This window comes from Aythya fuligula, chromosome 3 (assembly GCF_009819795.1).
Source record: "Aythya fuligula isolate bAytFul2 chromosome 3, bAytFul2.pri, whole genome shotgun sequence".
In the NCBI taxonomy this organism is placed as follows: domain Eukaryota; kingdom Metazoa; phylum Chordata; class Aves; order Anseriformes; family Anatidae; genus Aythya; species Aythya fuligula.
In genome coordinates, this window is record NC_045561.1 from 78,420,551 (window position 1) to 78,439,256 (window position 18,706).

Consider the following 18,706-nt stretch of genomic DNA (forward strand, 5'->3'; position numbering starts at 1 on the left):
TACTTCGATGTCGCTGTAAACAAGTGAAGAAGCAAGTAGCTAATCAGAGAGGCTGTCTAATTAATTAGGTGGGTAAATGTGAGCGTGTTGTTAAATACCAAGGTGAATTTGGTTTCATATAGAAATTTTTGTCTTGTATGTTAGTGCAAGCTGGCTCTCAGTACAAGGCCAGAAGCTAAGTCTCTGCAGTGTTGTGTAGGAGCTGGAGGAAGGGAAAACAGAAAGATGATAAAGGTTTTGAGGATATTTCAGAAGAGCCAGAGAACTAAATCATTCTTTGTTATGCAATACCTGAAGGAATTCAGCAAGAAATAAGGAAATAATTAGAAACAGTGCTGCGTTTAACCGTGTGGCAGTAGGGGTGTGAGGGGCTGTGGGAGCGCTGTGACAGGAATGCGCCCTGGGCCGCGGCCTGCGTGCCGGCATGCTTGGCCGCGCTCACAGCCCTATAGTGCAGTAAATGTTGGGGGCTGAGCAGCTCAGAAATAACCAATCAAGGTTTTCAGCCTTAATCTTGTGTGTTACAAACACACAGGATTTTCTGTCACAATTAAATCCTTCAGTATGTTACTTAATATACAGCGTATGCGGTGTGACAGAGTTGGGGTTGCTATGGAGACCTGGCTTTTTGGTTCTGTTATCTGTGTTTCAGATCGGAAAACATTTCCATTGCACTAGGCTGAGACTCCCTTTTCCCTCCAGCTCCTCCTCTCAGCCCCGTCTGCTTCTTGGCTGGGAGGTAGGTGAGGGAGGAACGGCCGTGACCTAGGATGTGCACAGGTCCTTGGAGCAGGCTTGACTGGAAAAGGGATGCTGAGGGGGAGCTTGGAAATGAGCCTTTCCCTTTTGAGTACCTCTTCTGTCTTGTTTTGTAAGTGTTTGAATATTTAAATGCTGATCTTTAATATTGTAGTGTCACTAGGCTGTTAAAATTTGATATTTTTTTTCCTGAAAACTTGAAAATAACAGGGACTTTCTAAATAAAAGTTTATAGTAATTTTCACAGCACAATTATTAATTTTGTGGGAAATGTACCTGGCTGATTGCAATACTTCCCATTAACCTGATGGATTTCTGCATATTTTTATACTTTCTTGTTTCTTGGCCTTGTTCTGTAGAGCACCGAGAACATGCTAACCAAGTCTCACTGAATACAGCAGGGCTATTTGTAAACAGAAACCTAATGTTATGCTTAAGCGTTTTGGGACCTGAAGTAATTAGAAGGGAATTTACAGTACGTGCATTTGTGCCAAGTATTGAGCTGCATCTTTGTTTTTCTTGATGTGACTCTTCAAAGTAAGAACATTGGTCACTTTCAAACCTACCTCTACTTGATTTATCTTCGGTATAATCCTTTATTGGGTTGGTGGGGCAGGAACTGAGAAGAGAGTAAATTTGTGAAACTGTGAGTATGTGTTTATCTCTTGTAGGCTGTGCCTCTCACCTTGAGCTTGCTGGCTGTAGGCTTCATCAGCAGCACTCCTCTTCCCAGGTGTCAAACAGTACGTTCACCATGCTGGGTGACTGCACCAGAGTTACATCTACAGACATCTGTCCCAGCTTTCTGCTGCAGTTCTGTCTTTTATGGCAGAGTTGGCAGAAAAAAAACACGTCCATGCGTGCAGTTTATCTGTGTGGTGCAAAGCCTGGTTCTGCTTTCCGTAGGTCAGCCCGTGGAAATAGGTGTGAGCTGGTATGGCAGGAGATAACTGAGCTGCAGATACAGTCTCTTCTGATGACTGTTACACACAGGTAATTGGTCTGGTAACTTCTGGAGTAAGAGTGATAAAGAGTTGCAGTAGGTGAAAGGGAGAAAGGCGAAGGGCAGCAGTACTTCAAGTCGCGGGAACTGCTTGCTGCAGGGTGTGTTTTAATGGCTTCAGAAAGCCCAATTTCTTTGGCTCGGCACTTTTGCTGGCCGAGGCCCACTCAATTGGTAAAGGACATTTGCTGTACTTCTCAGCAGTGGTGCTGCTGTGTCAGGAACTCTGCATTTTTTGCCAATGCAAATCCCACTTGAGTGCTACAGGAGCAGCTGTGAGCTGTGGCCAGACCTAGGGTATGTGATGCTGTGATCCAGTGTCCCTTAACAGCATCCTGCATATGGGACTGTTCTGATGGCTCAGCTGGCTCAGAGGTGGCACCAGACAGCTGGATGATTTTCAGAGAATCACAGAATGGGTTGGGTTAGAAGGGACCTTAAAGATTATCTAGTTCAACCTCCCTGCCAAGCTAGATTAGATTGTTCAAAGCCCCTTTGCAACCTCATGCTGGCTTGTAACACTGCGCTGCTTAGGGGCTCCTTCTGTCCCTTTGCTTGGTTCAGTGCAGAGCATTGAGGGAGGACTTGGTCACATCTGTTTGTTTGTTTGTTTGTTTAAAAAAAAAAGAGCAGAGAACCTGTAAGTCATCTGCTCTGGGAGTGGCATTGATTTGTGTACGCGTGTGTCAAAACCTTGTCAAAACATACCTGTGCAGGCTTTCCTTTAAATGTTTATAAACAGGTCATAAATCTAGCAGTTGTTACAAGCAAGGAACCTGCTGGTGTCAACTGTCAAATAGCAAAGTAATCCCAAGGGAGTTTTCTGAATGTGGGGTGATGTGTCTATAGTGTTCATGAATTTTTGTTTTTTATAAAACTAGAAGCACTTAGTTTTTTAGTTGTATGCTGCTGTGTACATACCTACAAGCCCTTTGTGTATGTGCCCTGCATGCTCTAGGGAAAGGTAAGAAACAAGTACATCTGTCTTCTCATCTCTGGATAGGGTATACCGCATCCTCCTATTGTTCAGAAGTGGTGGAACTGTTGCCATACATCAGGCATCTAGGATCTGACTCAGAAATGCCGTATAAACAGTGGTAGAAATACCTCAGTACGTGGTGTAAGCACAGGCTTCATTTCATTCAAAAGGCATCCTGGGAAAGAAAGGCACAATGGACAAGAAATTTTGTTTGCAGTTAAAAGAGCTGTGGTTTTGTAATAACTTTGCAGAATGACCACAACATCCTTCTGGATCTCAGCCTCTTGCCTGTGAACTGAAAGCAATGTTTTTGACAAAGAATGTTGAGAGGCTTAGTTTATTTCATAAGGTTTCTAAAAATTACTGGACTCTTACAAATAACTGGAACCAGTACCCTGCAAATTCTTGGGTGCTTCTATTCTTCACGTGTATGAGGTTGTCTGTGCTTTAGTGGCTATGGAGTTAATTCTCCTTATCCAAATGCTAATGTTTTTCCTGCTGCCTTTTATCTTTTGTTACAGTATTTGGTGGGAAGACACCAGTGTTTTCTGTCAACACTACATAAAGTATGCAGGACTTGCCGTGTTGTCTCAGTGTACCGTGTGTGCCTGTACAATGTGAGCGTGAAAGGTGGCTGGGTTCAGAGGGCTTGGCCTTGATGTTTACTTGAACAGGGGTGAGTTAATACAGGGGATACAAGAAAAGGAAGGGGTTAATTCTTTTAAAACTCCAGTGGGCAATAAATTCTGTAGGAACTTTATTGGTGATTTAAAAATGAAAGAAGTGGCTCTATTTCAAACAGTGCTGCACTTTTACGTTCAGTGTGGCATAGCAGTCTGCTTGTCACTGGCTTACATTGTGTTTTGTTTCATTTCACAGCTAAAGTGTGTAGTAGAATGCGTTGGTCCTTACAGAAAATGCATCTGGTGATGTTCAGCTGCCAGTCAGGGAAGATAACATCTGGATGATTTTCTCTCGACAGCTCTCACTCATGGGCTGGGCTTTCTGGCAACTCCTTTGCTTCCCTTATTCTGTGTGAAATGTGATAGCCTGAGTTAGTGGTAAAATTCTCCTCCCAAGTAGGCTAGGAATGATTCAGCTGGAAAGTCCATTGGAACTGAATCAAGTCTTTGTTATCGTTCTGCTTCTGCATCAGACGTGTCTATTGTATTGACCTGTTGAGTTTATTTTATTTGAACTCTTTGTTTGGACGGGCTCTTGAAGACCCAGTTGGCAAGTTGAAGGTGATCTAAGCATAGCCTGCTTCTATTGCATTAGTACGGAATGAAAATGGTCAGCTTATTAGCTTGTTACTCCTCTGCCGTGGGGATAACCACCTCCTAAGCCACTGCAGCCAGTTCCTTATGAGCAGGTGTGTTTTTGTTTTGTGTATCTCATCTCCAAATCTCATCTTTACTGTCCTGGGCTTCTGAATGTGCTGTTGTGGGTCTATGGGGTACAACAACCACATCAAATCACTGTCGGGCTCTCCATTTGGAGAAATCATGATACCGGTCTGTGTTCAACCTGAACAGGGACTATAGAAATTGTTTCTGCATACGAATTCATTTTCAGTCTTTTAATTCTTGCATTTGGGGCTTCTGAGAGTGCAGCCTTGTTCCAAGGAACATGACAGGCTGAACACTTTTAAAGGTCAGTGGAGTTGCATACATAAATAAGGCTTTTACTCCTTAGCAGGAGTTGTGTGATCAGCCCTAACTTCACTGAAGCGAGGAAGCTCTCCTAGTTTAGTTTGGTACCCTTCAATTAAATATAATGGACTGGTGGTACTTTATGAGGATAGAGTTTATTAATGTTTTAGAAGTAACTTTATATTTTATATGGTAATTGTAGTAAAACTTGTATTTATTTTAAGTTTTAAAATTAACTTCCTTTTTTTTTTGTTTTAAAAAAGTTTTAAAATTAACTTCCTTTTTTTTTTGTTTGCTCTGCTGAATCTTAATTAACGTAACTAGTCTCTGCTGTGTTTTGCTGGTGTGTGCTAGCACTTTCCTGAAAACTTCCAGTCTCATTTTAGCAAAGTCATTCTGCCTGAAGCAAAGACTAAAAAAACTGTGGCTACTTTCATCTTTGTTGGCTGTGCATTTCTGTTATTCTTTCATCTTAAGATGTGGTAGTGTTTATTCTGAAGCCTTTATCTTTATGATAACACCAAGTGAAATGCCTTAGCAGAATATAAAAGCCTTAAAACTCAACCTGGTTAGTTCAATCAGTGAGACGTTAATGAAATACTGCAAAGTTTAGCACGTCTTCTAAGGTGCTAATGTGCTTTCCCCTTCCTGCGTATGAAAATGCGATGTATGCTGGAATTAATGTTGATACTAGTTGATATTGAATTATTAGATTGAGCTGATGTTAGTGCTTTGGCTGGTGAATCTTAATCGTGTGCATTATATGTGTCCTGGTAGCAAATGGGGATGTCGCCTGTCCTGTGATACCCTGTTTCCACTGCCATATACTCCAGTGGGTTGTGTGTGACCCTATGCTGTAGCTGTGTTAGCATGCATCTGCAGAGTGCCCTGGTAACTGCTTTGGGCTGACCAGAGGTGCAGACAGCAACCCCAGGCATTCAGTTTGAAAGCTAACACTAAAATACTTCCCTCTACCTGTGGTTTGTTGTACAATATTTTACTCTGTCAGCTTGATGGAAGTTTTTAATATTGCACTTAAAGTACTTCATATATATCTTTCCTTTTTTTGGTTTTAAAACTGACCTGTTGGTGTAATCCTCATCACCTCTCATGGTGCACTCTTTTAGGGGCCAGAAGGGCCACCCCTACCCAGAAGTGATAAGAAGATGCTGTGCTGTGGGGCTGGGCAGAGTCGTCAGTGATGGTTCGTGCCCCAGACTGACGGGAGGCAGCGCTGGGATGTTTGTGTGGCAGCAGACCACAGTAAGGAAACGTGAAGTTGCCTGAGTGGCTGCGTGCTGTTTGCCTGTAGTCTCAGGGTCAGAGGTAAAGCAAGAAAGCAGAAATAAGAAGCAGGTTCTGTGAGGGACACAGCAGCAGAGAGCAGGTGTGGGCTGCAGTGCGTGCCCGTGGGACACGTGCTGCTCCTCTGCACAGCGGGCTGTCCTTGCTATGTCCTCAGCCTGACGGGAGCTTTCTGCCATATCAGCTCTGCTTTTCTGGTGATGGAAAACCTGTGCTTAGGCCTCTCGCCGCCTCTGTCATCTTTTCACGGTGTGATTGCTGCCATCACTCTTGCCGTGTGGAGCCCCTGCTAAGGTACAGGACACTACCTGCCTTTGATTTGGTTTTTGTAAGTTCGGTTCAATTCTACCTGAAGGAGTTAGGAGAACCATTTGAACCTAGATCCACAGAGGAACTTGGGCTTTTTACTTCCTCCTGTGGACCTGAGCTGTAGTTGCCACAGAGCCAAATAAAGATGAGACTGTGCTATGGGTTTCTGTAGTTTGTCAGTTCAATTTTTATGGTGACAATAATAGCTGGTTCCTTGTCAGGTTGGTCTTCTCCTTTGTGCTCGTTGCTGTTTGTTACCGGGGCTGCTCGGATTAAAGGTGCTGGGAGGATACTTGTGCACATTGCTCTTCTGGGCTCGTGTGAGTGTGTAGAGGGTACTTCTTGTATCTCAGTTCTCCATTTGCAGAATAGGGAACTGCTGCATTTTGTCACCTGGTAAAAGGTTGAGAGACACTGGCACAGCAGGGTCAGAGAGAGAGACAGAAAGAGACTTGCATGATCTTACAGTACAGAATATCCTGAGTTGGAAGGGACCACGAGGATCATTGAGTCCAACTCCTGGCTGCACACAGGACCACCCAAAAATCAGACCATGTGTCTGAGTGTTGTCCAAACACCTGTGAACTCCAGTGGGCTTGGTGCTGTGACTGCTGCCCTGGGGAGCCTGTCCCAGTGCCTAACCCCCCTCTGGGTGCAGACCCTTTCCCTAACCCCCATCCTGACCCTCCCCTGTCCCAGCTCCATGCCATTCCCTCAGGTCCTGTCGCTGTCCCCAGAGAGCAGAGCTCAGTGCCTGCCCCTCTGCTCCCCTCGTGAGGGAGCTGCAGGCTGCCATGAGGCCTCCCCTCAGCCTGCTCTGCTCTGGGCTGAACAAACCAAGGGACCTCAGCTGCTCCTCGTACATCTTGCTCTCTAGAGCCTTCACCATCTTCATAGCCCTCCTTTGGGCACTCTCTAATAGTTTTATGCTTTCCTTTTTTTCCTCTGTGCATCTTTCCAGGACTTGCAGTCGACACAGATGGCCAACAATGTGCTATCAGGTCCATTGAATGTTCTCAAATTAATCAGATACTTCATTGGCTCCTGCGTTGCTGGTGCTGCGGAATGTGCTGTGGTTCATGTGCATGGTTTTGGAAAATAATGCTCACAATTGCAGGACTGGCGATTGCTGCTTCAGAGCCAGCAAACAGGAGTTCTGGGCTCTTAACCCCTGAGCAGAGTAAGCGGCATCCTCAGCAGAGCCCTAGCAGCATGCCTAAACAGGCAAAGGAGCAAGGATCCAAAAATACGCTAATTTAAATGAGAAAGTCCAAAGCACTAGAACTAATGGCAAAACATAGTGTATTTTTAAGTGTTTTGTTCTTTTCTTCCTGTAATTGTTAGGTGAGATGTTACCTGACTCTGCTGAATTTGGAGAGCAGTAGATTTCTAACAGGATGCTTACATAAATACATTGTGCTTCAGGAATATCTTTCCTTTTGAAGTTATCTAGTAAAAGAACTAGTATTGCTGTAGACACATAAAATAAAGTAGTCACCATCTATTTCTGCTTCGGTGTAGAGAGGGTTAAAGGGAGTCTGAAATTTCCATAAAATCAGCTTTGTCATCATTTGGGCTTGGACTGTACTCACGATCTATGAGTAACATGGCTGTCTCCCAGCGTAGAAACATTCCCCAAATATATACATGTTTAATAGTCTGCCCAATTCCATCTTCATCTCTAACACAGAACAGCTACTAGGAAGCCAAGATTCATTTTAATCATGTATCCATAATAACATTTTAAGCAGTTAATATCAATAAAGAATACCCGTGTTGTGTTTTGTGTTTTTTTTTTTTTAATTGGGAGATTATGAAGGACAGGTAGGGGTGAAGCGTGGAATTGGTTTGCTTTTTCTGATTAACTTTAAAATACCACTGAAAACCTACAAAGTAAGTGCTGCTTTTGTACTCCTACTTAACTAAAAATTGAAAAGGGCATTTCAAAAACACTGCTTTTAGTAGCAATCACTGCATGCTACTCTGTGGTCCTCCTCGCTTTCATTTTTTTTTTTTTTCCTTAAAGCTAACTAGTACATGAAAGGTTACAAAGAACAAAAATAAACTCAGAGGTCATGAAGGCTGTACAAATCGTTTTGCTTTTCCTGGTACTGAAAGAAAACATTTCCAAAGTATAATTTTCAACTTTAAATAGACCTTCCTAGAATAATTCCTTAGTTTCTTTTAAGAAGGTAAGCTAAATAAGTTTTAAGTCAACGGAGTGGGACTGATGTTAAATTATTTTATTGTGAGAATTCCTAGTAATTGATTACAGGATACAAGATCCCTGTGTATTTTTATTTCCAAAGGAAATAAATAAGTCCCAAAATAAGCCATTTTCCCCTGAATTCCTTTGTTCCCTCAGGTCCATGGACAAGGCTCCTGTTTGCTGAGCGCCCTGCTCTGATCTGTTCTGAGTTCAGCAGACCTCACGGTGGGCAGGTTGCTTTGTGCTGGCACCTGCTGCAGCTCCAGGCAGAAGCCCTCCCAGCAGCTGCCCCTCTCCTCGCCCCACCTTGCAGCAGGGGGTGCTGCTCCTGCACTGGCAGGGCAGGGCTGCGGGCAGGCAGGGTTTTCTCCTCCTGGCTCCTCGGTCAGTGATGCTCCCTTCATCTGGAAGCGACATGTTGGAGCAGATATTCTGCGGGGTGGGATCAGTAAACCATGGGAGAGGAAGAGAAGGGATGGATGGAGTGTGCCTCCACCTCTTGCACAGGGTGAGGCCCCAGGGAGAGATCCGGCATCTCGCCATTCATGCGGTGCTTTCCAGCTGTCCTGTTTGAGGGACCCTTGACACTTCCCTGTTCTAATCCCCATGGGTCCCTCTGTGCTCCTTCTGTTTGTGGTATCAGTCCTGTCTCACTGCTCTGGTCATTTGGTAGTTCTTGATAACAACGTGAGACTCTGACATGACCACTCAGTGCTCCTGTGCACACACAGCGTGTCGTAGAGGGAGGGAAAATCTGTTGCTTTCTTTGAGCTTCATGTAGTTTGCCATGGAGGTGGCAATTGTGTGCTTTTGGAAGATTTTTGTAACTCACCATGCAGTGCTAACAGAAATGGTTTTTGATGCTCTGAAGGCCTGAGAGCCTACTTCTCACTCACCAGGGAGGGTGGGGATGTGCCTAACTTCTGGGGAGGTGTGCGATGCCCTTACATAGGCTGGCCAGTGGAGCAGGCTGCTGTCTGCTAGACGTCTGCATTCTGCTGGAGCCCGCACCATGCATTAACTTGTGGAGATAAAGGAATCTTCTATTTATAAACCAAAGATGTCATAGGCAAATTTGCCATGCAAAGAGTGCTGTCACATACTGACCATTAGAATAAGGCCCTGCCTGATGCACAGAGATCAGAGAAATCAGATTCCTTATGGTCTCCTGGCTGTGTGCAAAATTAATGAGTGAGGGATGCGCGTTTTGAAGCAATGGACTTTAATTGCCGTGGTCTGAGGCTCCATAAATGAGGAGAAAATGTTGTGGCAAGTATTTCTGAAAGAATGTAGCACGATATGCTCTTTGGGTTTTCAAATAGATTAATCCACTGTTACTATGTGATCTCTGTTGTTGACATCTGGTAGCTTGTAGCTTGTGGTCTTCTAATGCAGGGAAAAAAATAATGGGAGCTGATTAGGTCTGGAGGAATTGTTCTTCTGTGAATCATCAGTTACGTGATCTCCATTTCTTTGTTATACAGTCCATTAGACTCAAATGTTCAGTAGTAACTTCTGGTTTAAACTTTAATCTGGGGTACTGATTAAAAAAATAATAACTTTGAAGAAGTTAACTTAAGGTGTGCATGTGTACAAGCCATCAGGGTGGCCTGAATGTATATTGGGGAGGGGAAGGGGATGAACCTTGCTGGCAGGACTGTCTGAAAGCAGTTGCTGTGGCATGTCACTAACTGCAGGCAGCGCCGAGCCGTTCTACAACTCCCACCTCCTGGTGCACAGGTCTGACAGCGCTTCTGCAATTTCTCTGCAGAGCAGGAGGTCGGTCCCGTGCCTTCTCCCTGTATGCCTGTTTGAACGTGTGTCTTGTTGCCAACAGTAAAACCAGTGTAAAGAAGCTCGGTTACTCTTTTCTTTTCTCCTCTCCTTTGTTCTTAAACCTGATTTTTTGCCGTTTTAAAGAACTATTACAACGTCTTGTTTTACTGTTTCTATGGGATGTTTTTGAGCAGTCTCAGTCTTCCTACACAGAAGATGTTTTGGTGTAAACTTGCAGAAGACTTGTATCCTTCAAGGGTTTTACAACTTGCTGCTGCTCTTTGGATTACCTGCTTTGTAGTATGCCTCCTTCTGTGCTGGGGAAACTGGCCTGAATGCATTTATTGTGTTTTGTCTTACTGTGTACTGAATTGATGCTGCATGACAAGCATTGACTAGTTAAAGTTTTACTTTGCTTTGTCGCTGTGTCAGGTGTTGTTGACGTGGTGATTTATGAACTTCCTGTTTGTAAATGTTATATACAGGGAGCTCTACCTGGATATGAGGTACTGAGGGGAAGAAGAGCATCACGCCCGGCCGCTCACCTTGCCCATTTAAGTGCACATAATGGAGACCAAGGAGGAGAAGAAGGAACGAAGACAAGGCTATTTCGCTCGGTAAGGTTATGGGTTTTATTTCAGTGCTGATTAAAATATTAAACTCCCCGCTCTGCCTTTTTCACAAGGCTTTACAATTTTAAAATCATACATAAAAATAAACCCCGAGCTGTGTTATGTGTCCAAAGAGTGCTTTCTTGCCCTGTCCCTACTGTTGGAGTGGTGATTTGTTCTCTTTGGGTAGTGAAGACAAACTAGAATTATAATTGTTATTTATAACAGAAAACTGTCCCTGGGTACTCAGTTGCACAGTGCACAGAAGTTGAGCTTCCAGCATTGCATTCTGGAGAGTGTTTGTAAAAATAAACACATCTAAAACAAAAATGTCTAAACCTAAAGCTTATCTGACTCAAATAAAGCACAGATTAAGTAGTATTATCTTGTAGGTTAAGGTGAGCTAAGAAAAGGTAGCTATATGCTGATGGGTTAAGCTGCCTGGACTTTATCATCTATATGAATACAAGCTACATTTTTTCAGTCATTCCTTTTTTATCATTTGGAATTGATTGTTCAAACAAAGTGACATAAATTTCCTGATAACTTTTACTTGATAATTTAGTATGTCTGTAGTAATCTCTGAGCTCTGATGTAAAAGAAGAACCAAAGCTCATTTACTTCTGTAGGGATAGGAGGAGGGATAAAATCAGTATAAAAAACATCTTTGATTCTGAGGAACCTCCTGCACCACTGAAATGGAAAAGTCTGTACTCTTTCTACTCTGTGTTAAACAACTGTTACTGAAACTGTGCTAAAACACCAGCCTAAGTATGTTACAGACACCTAGAGACATCTCTGTCACACTACCTTGAAGAAGTAGTGTGAAGAAAAGTTGCAGTATTGATTAAATTGCTCTTCGTGTGGCATGTAATCATAACTAAAGACTTTAGAAGGTTTTGTGGTGAAGGATACCTGTTAAGGTCAGGTAGCTTGCTTTTCATTTGGAGAAATGCAATTATGTCGATATTGTCAGAAAGGAATGTTGTGATTTATGATTCTGAGAAGTGGAAATAAACAGTCGCAGCTGTAGGCAGAGGATATATCAAATAGGGGAAAACATATGTGAAGAGATTTCATAAAGGAAAAAGTAACTTGTTAAGGAAGACATGATCTTCAAGAGGTGTCTGAGTAAGGAGCTGTAGCATTGAAGAGAATGTTCTGAGTCCTTTCTGAATGCTGTCTGCTAAACAAATTGCAACTGCCATGAGATGCTTTCAGCCAAGTCCTCCTTGACATTTTATTTAATTTGTTTTGCAGCTTTTCTATGTCACCTGTGGCTATTCTCTTACAAGTGCTCACGGGGGCAGCGTTTCCTAAATGGGCACAGGACATTAAGTAAGGGTCAAAAAGACCTGAAATCAGTTTGGAGCTGTAGCACTTACCTGCTGTGTAGCAATGGGGAGGTCATCTATCTTTTTGCCTCCTGGCTTGCATCCTTTTCCTTTGTGTAGGTCTTAGGTCCTTAAGTGGAAGTTCCACTCTAAGCAAACCACGTATCGTTTCTACGCGGATGCTATCACAGACCCTTTGGTCATGTTTAATAGACACTGACACAGGTCAGAAGGTGTTGTGCCCAGCTCACATTCACATGCATCGTCTGGGTGAGCAGTCAGGGACAGAAGCAGAACAGAATTTACATGCCCGCAGTTTTAGTCTGGCGTGCTTCCTCCAGCAAGCAGCTGCCAGAGTATCTCGCAGATAAATGCTCTGACATTTATGACATGATACACGATGGCCCATGGAAGTGTCACAGAAGTACCTGAACAGTTAGCTGGTTTGTATTGCCTTTAGTGCAAAGGCAGTCCTAGCAAGGCCAGTAACTGTTTGTTGGTTTGTTTTTGGTTTTGTTTGTTTGATTTTTAAAGTGTTAGTTTTGACTTAAGTTGGAAACTTTTGTCTACATTAGGTGCCCAGTATTGGCACGCCTAGATAATTTACTCAGGCGGGTACTTTGTTGCTCTCAGTTTTGGTTTAGTAGCATAGACTGCAGACACCTGCTCTGTCCTTGTATTTGAGCACCTAAGTTTAATAGTTTTGGCCCTAGGTTCAGATTGGTTTGTGTTCTAAGTGAAATATCCTGCTTTTCCTGCTAGCTTGAGCTCATGCTTATTAGGCCAAGAGCAACTTCGGGTGATACCCCAACACATGCATCCCTCTACTTCTGTTACTACTACTTCCATTACTCTGTTTTTTTTTCCTTGCCTCTTTTGTTTTGTGAGCCTAGGGTAATAATAGTATTTGCAAAAAGTAATTATATGAACGGTGGGTATATGTACAGTAAACATTCTTATGGGGCAAGGACTGCCCTCCCCCCATTTACTGTAATCTTGTTATGTCTGCATGAGATCAAATATTCAAGGGAGAGGACTCTACCACTTGCCAAAGCAGAGAATGGAAAACACATTAGACCCTCTGCCATCGAAAGGAAAAACTGTGCTCCATGTCTGGAGGGTGGGGGAAAGGGCTCTGCTCTACCGTGGCCTGAGGAGAAGGGTTCTGCTTAGAAAGGAAAGAACTTATATATGCGGTGCTGCTGAAATAAAATGTTTCACAGCAGGCTTGTGGGCTCTATGCATGAAAATATATGGATTTAAACAGAAAACTTCACTTGCTAATACGAGGGGAAAGGTTGTTATGGTATTAACAAGGACAAAAGCACTAGCTAAAAAGGGGAGATGTTTGCATCTTAGGGAATTTTACTTTAAACCAGTATCAGTCTTAAATGCTTGCTACCTGAAACCTGGGCTCTGTGTTGGCAGTGTGAGGCAGCGTGAGGCAACGTGTGGGCATGAGCAGCAGAGCAAGCACTGGCCTCATGGCCCTGCCAGCACCCCAAAGGGTCTGACTTCCCACCAGGAGGCAGCTTCTTGTCTACATGCTCATGTAGTCCTGGCCCCTCCTGGAAGTGTGCTGGCAAACCAGCTCCTGCATTGCCAGGGGGATGTGAGGTTAACAAGAACCAACTGTCTGCATCTCTCTGCCCCACATCGGTGTTTCAAGTAAGCTGGTTTCAACATAAATCCTATAAAATATGTAAGCTTCATGTACTGAAGAGATGTACTCAGCCATTGCATCTTTGTTCAGCAGGTCTTCATGCTCATCAGTGCTGCAGTTTTTCCCTGCTGACAAACTGCACTTATAATAGGTTCCTACCCCTTCTCATGGGAAGTGAAGCTAGTACAAAGCTTTCCCCATCCATTGCTTCTGCTTACCAAGTGCTCCTTTCACCCAGCATGTGTTGTGGTAAAGGACTTGGTTGTCAAGAACTGTAACAAGTCACTTTTTCAAGTGAAATAGAAATCGCTAGGAAACTTCTCAAAGATCAATTTAGATTCTTTATGCAGATAAGATGTTACAGCTCGTGGGAGTTTAACAGGCAAGAAGTAGAAGAGTAACATGCATGCATAGATTTCTCTTAAGCAATGGGTCCTTATTTAACACTGCTACTCCTACTTAAAGACTGTCCTGCATAGTTAGGTTTCCTTGCCTTTTTTTTAACCGTGTTTCCAGGCTTTTCTGTTTACTTCTGTGCCGATAGCTCCCAAATGGACCAATGTCACTTCAGCTCTTGAACAGAGCTCTGTCTCCTCTTGCCCTGAAGGCTCTCCTGGTATCCAGCCAGTCAGAAATAAATGGTACAATGTGATATGGATGAACAATGGTACATCTGTGTGTATTGGGTCTGTGCTCTGCTATTGCTTGCCTGTGACATTTGGTTCTTTTTACTGTGGTTATGGGCTCTTGAGTCCTGATACAACGTGCAGTTTTCCTCTGTGCTGTGCTTCCTTTGCCTTCCCTCAGCTCTTGCAGAAAGCCTCTCAGTTTTCCTCTGCCAGCTGCATATGATCGAGTACAGAGTTATTTCACTCACTTATGGTATTTACATGTGATACAAATGCATAAACTTTAGATAATCCAAATTTTGTTGTGCTGAGGTGCAGTCTGAAAGCAGTAAGTTAACAAAGTAGCTGTTACAGTACCAAGACTATTCTCTCATGCCCCCAGGAAGGGAATATTTCCTTTAGTACAAAGAGCAGATACCCCCACCCTGGCTAACTTGGTGTCTCTTGGTATATTCATTATCATTGTTGCTTATAGAAACCTAGTTCCATTTCTCTCAAGAATAGTTTTTAAGACAATTATAAAATGAATAGCTATTACAAATTTCACTAAATTTCACAAAGAAACTGTTGAAATGAGTGACACATGTCATGAAAAGAATTGAGTATAAGTTGATAATCTGGAAGACTGAATGTGCAGCTCGAAGCTGGAGTTGCTTTGCTTGCAAAGTGCTGTGTTACTGGATATATTTGGACAAGAAGTTCTAGGAGATGGCAAATCACAAGGGAAGAATTTGAGCAGCTCTCTGAACAAGTGACAAAATAGGCTTTTTAGTTTTAAGTTTTCTGTATTTCTTAGCTCTCGTTGCTGTGAACTAGCCTTTTCCATGCCTTACATGATCTGTCATTGCTACGTGAAGAAACTTTCAACTATTTCCTTAGCAGAGAACAACAAATACATCCTTTATTTGGGGAGAAAAAAAAAAAAGGTGTTTTTCAACAACTAGAACAAGTTGCTTACGTTAATCTTATTAATAGTTGTCTCTAATCTGTAATGATCTTAATCTGAAGAATGCTTTATAGAGATGTATGTTAAGACTGATATTTACTTTGAATGATTTTATTTTATTTTCTTTATAGTTTCCAAGGGACCTATGAATTTTATTTCCCAATTTCTTGGTCACTACTGAGAGTTTTCTGAAGTCAAAGATGAAGTACTTCTATTAGGGAAAACATCGTCATGGGGAATTGGGTGCCTTTGTGTTTGTTGAGTTTACTGTTGTCTTGTTAGCATCATTCTTCTGGAAAAAAAAACCCTACGTAAATGTCTGGGACATGCTCCAAAGCCCATCTGAGTAGGCAGAGGCTCCGTTTAGCTCCAGATTGCTAATACGCAGTCAGAGGCTGAAGCCAGTTGTACAGCCTGATACTCACCTCATGTTGCCTTGTGATGTGAATATTTAAGGAAAGTGATGAAATTCACAACTTGTTTTAATTTTGTTTAGATTCTTGGTTTAGATAGCTGAATTTGCATCCATGCAGATTAAGATTTGCACATTCAAACCAAGGCTTACAAAGATTATGTGTGTGAGTGTTAAGTACAGTTATCGTTTACTTGTTACTTAGCTCTAATTTGCAGCTCTTCTCTTCGATAAATTATTTTTAATAGCTAAAAAGAAGTAATACAGTAAATCATACACAGCGTTGCAGTAACGTTAGCTGTTTACAACCTAACTTTACCCTAACCTGTAAACATTTGCAGTTGGTTGCAGTAGGAGTCAGTGATACCTAGCTGAGGAGCTCTCAACAGCTGCAGTCTGAAGAGGAGTGGGCGAAGGAGCCGCCCGCATCCATCTCGCTGCTGTGCTCCTTCCCTGCTGCTGACACACGGCTGCTGCTGGAGGCAGGGGGCTGGCTCACGCAGACCCTTGCTCTGGGGCAGCACCATCACTCCTTGGGTCAGTTTGCTGCATGTTGCAAACCAGTAAGGCTGTAAGCGGACCCATTTGGAATCTTTCTGGGTTTATTCTCTCATTGCGTTGAGTGCTCCTTGCATTACAGTTTCGCCAGCAGTTGTCTCCTCGCAATTGTTCTTGCTCTGCTGAGCCAAAGTGCTGATGTTTATGCAGGTTTCCTGTAGCACCCATGGTTTATTTTTTGCTTTCAGAAGGAAAAGTTTCCACACATTGTTTTTAAAACAAACCGTCGTGGAGGTTTGTCTTGGGTGTGAAGAATATTCAAGCCAAGGTCCTGGAGATGCATAATTTTTTTTTTAAATGACTTGAGGAAATAATACTTCATTTCAGCTCATCTGTATAATGGAAGTTCCTTAGCTCTGTTTCCAGACGCATAAACATTACCTCATAGTGCTGTTATTGGAACTAAAAATGGTTTTGCAGTTTATTCCCATTGTTTTGACCAACGTTGTGTATGCCTGAGGCGTTCTATTTTCTAAGAAAAGGCTGCAGATATCAGTCTGTCAGATTTATAGGTGCAAGCACATTATTTGCTCTGTTATTTAGGTGTGTATGCGCGGGATCAATTTGATACGTTGGCTGCTGAGAGAAGCCATAAAAACGACTTTCTGAAGCATGCAGCGTTGCTATTTGGCTTCCACTTACTTAAAATGGAAGGGTTTCAATGTTTTTAGCAGACTTTCTGCCTGCTGCTGTGTAGGTTAGTATTTCAGCTGTCTTCTGCAGCTGCTCTTGTTTTCAGGCATTAAAAACTATCTAGAATTTCACAGACAGCAGCATAGGAAGATTTTGAATAGAGCTTTTTTGGGAGGGTGGTGTGATCCCTTCGATGCTTGAGAGACATTTGCTGTACGTTGCTCATATAATTACTGTTGTGTACGTATATAAAAAATGAAAGCTTTCTTTTTATGATAGATGTAAAACCTGAAAAAGGAGGGTTGGTGGAAAATTGCACCTGCTGTTTCTGAAGCGTGTTGTAGATGTGATGTTTTGCAGCAGAATGTCAGATTGCTGCTTAGGAACTGTTTCCTCATCTCACACTGCTGCTGTTGTTTTGTATTAGCAGTCTTGTAATCCTGTGATGCCAGGTGAGAGCGGAAGAGCAGCCTGAATTATCACCCTCTACTTAGCCCGTGAATTATTCTCGATTTCAGCGCTTCCTCTGAGAAATACAAACAAGACAGTGGCTTGTGCGGTGCCGGTCCTGGGCAGTGCTTTGTCCTCAAGAGTAGTGGAGTCACCTATGGTCGAAGGAGAAAGCTGCTACTGGGTAACAGAGTTCAGTGAAAGGATGGAATAGGGCCCTGAGACGGGGTTTTCTGAAATTTTCTGATACCATAAATGGTATTTATGGAAATTCAGAGCTGCGTAAGGCTGGTTACATGGTTAATCTCCTCACCCGTTCTTTTCTTCCTCTCTGCATGTGATGGGACTCGGTAACAGTGTGGGTTCTGTATAAAGGGGTGTGGTAGTGTGTGGGTTTTTGTTTCCTTATTTTTAGGAAGGAGAAGAAAGGGAGAGTTCCATTATGCTCCTGATTTCCTTGAGGGCCATATCACAGAACATGCAGAGAAAAGAGATCCATTTTTTTCAGTCTTAAAGCGTGCTGTCTTACAGCAGCAATTTCAGAATCTTCACTGGTTAACTTGCAAGATCGGTGCCCAGCTGGTTTGTTAGGCAGCAAGTGTATGGTGCCCTTATATCTGCTTTTCCCAGAGGGACCTTCGGGTGTCTCTTATCAGCTTTTAAAAAGAAACTGTAAGAAAAGAAACCGATTTAGCCTCCTCTTTTCTCGAACATAAATAGTTACACGATAGGCCTTTTGATGTAGGAGTCTGTGCGGTGTCGATAAGACTTGCTGCTCACGTAGCCAAATGTATTTTGTCTTCCTCTCCTCCTCTCCCCACGCTGCCTGCAGCCAGGTCTGCTTCAGGCACAGCCTGCAACTTCTCTCTGTGCTCTCAGAGAGATTTAAAGACATTGCATCTCAAAGGCTGTAAAAACGTGGGAGCTTCAAAGGATGACCTTCTGCATAGGTGAGACTTACAGTTACCTTTATGGACGGCGCTGCGTTGCTGTAGTGCCCACGGGTCAGCCTCCCAGCAGTGTTTTCTCTTCTGCTCTTAGGACCTACTGCATACAGTTCTCCCTGTTCCCAGCAACTAAGCCTGCTTAAAGCTGGTGGAGATCTAGCACTAATGCCTGGCAGATCTGTGCCTTACGCTGATGCTGAGAGCATGCAGCTAACACAAGAGGTGGTCCCACACAGACTTAGTTTTGCCAGGTCTCCTATGGGCAGCAGTGCTGCTGGCTGGGAGCTGCTGGGAGCGGGGGCCCCTTTCAGGAGCAGCCACGCTGATGCTCGCACCTAAGGAGACGCCTGGCAGGGCTGATTTCTGCCATGGTGCTGTTGATCATCCCTTGTTTGTGCTCCAGGAAATCCTGGCTGTCCCACCACCTTGTGACAGCAGCCCCACTGAGCTCTCATGTGCCTTGTGCCTCGTGGCTGGTAGGGCACAGAGTATTTTGAGAAGGAGCAGAGTCAGCGTCTGGAGGTCTGTCAC

At 43.3% G+C, this 18,706-nt stretch overlaps 1 protein-coding gene across 6 annotated transcripts in view; it reads left to right on the forward strand.

Moving 5' to 3' along the window:
• The window catches only part of NCOA7 (nuclear receptor coactivator 7), an 86,797-nt gene that overhangs the window by 10,674 nt on the left and 57,417 nt on the right, over window positions 1-18,706 (forward strand). For 5 of the 6 annotated variants that reach the window (XM_032183746.1, XM_032183751.1, XM_032183750.1 and 2 more), the window contains exon 2: window positions 10,478-10,609. In XM_032183746.1, the coding sequence (XP_032039637.1) occupies window positions 10,560-10,609 (50 nt within the window). In that variant the 5' untranslated portion in view covers window positions 10,478-10,559. Of the gene's footprint in view, window positions 1-847; window positions 872-10,477; window positions 10,610-18,706 lie in introns of those variants that run through there. The other variant, XM_032183749.1, reaches the window with a different exon arrangement.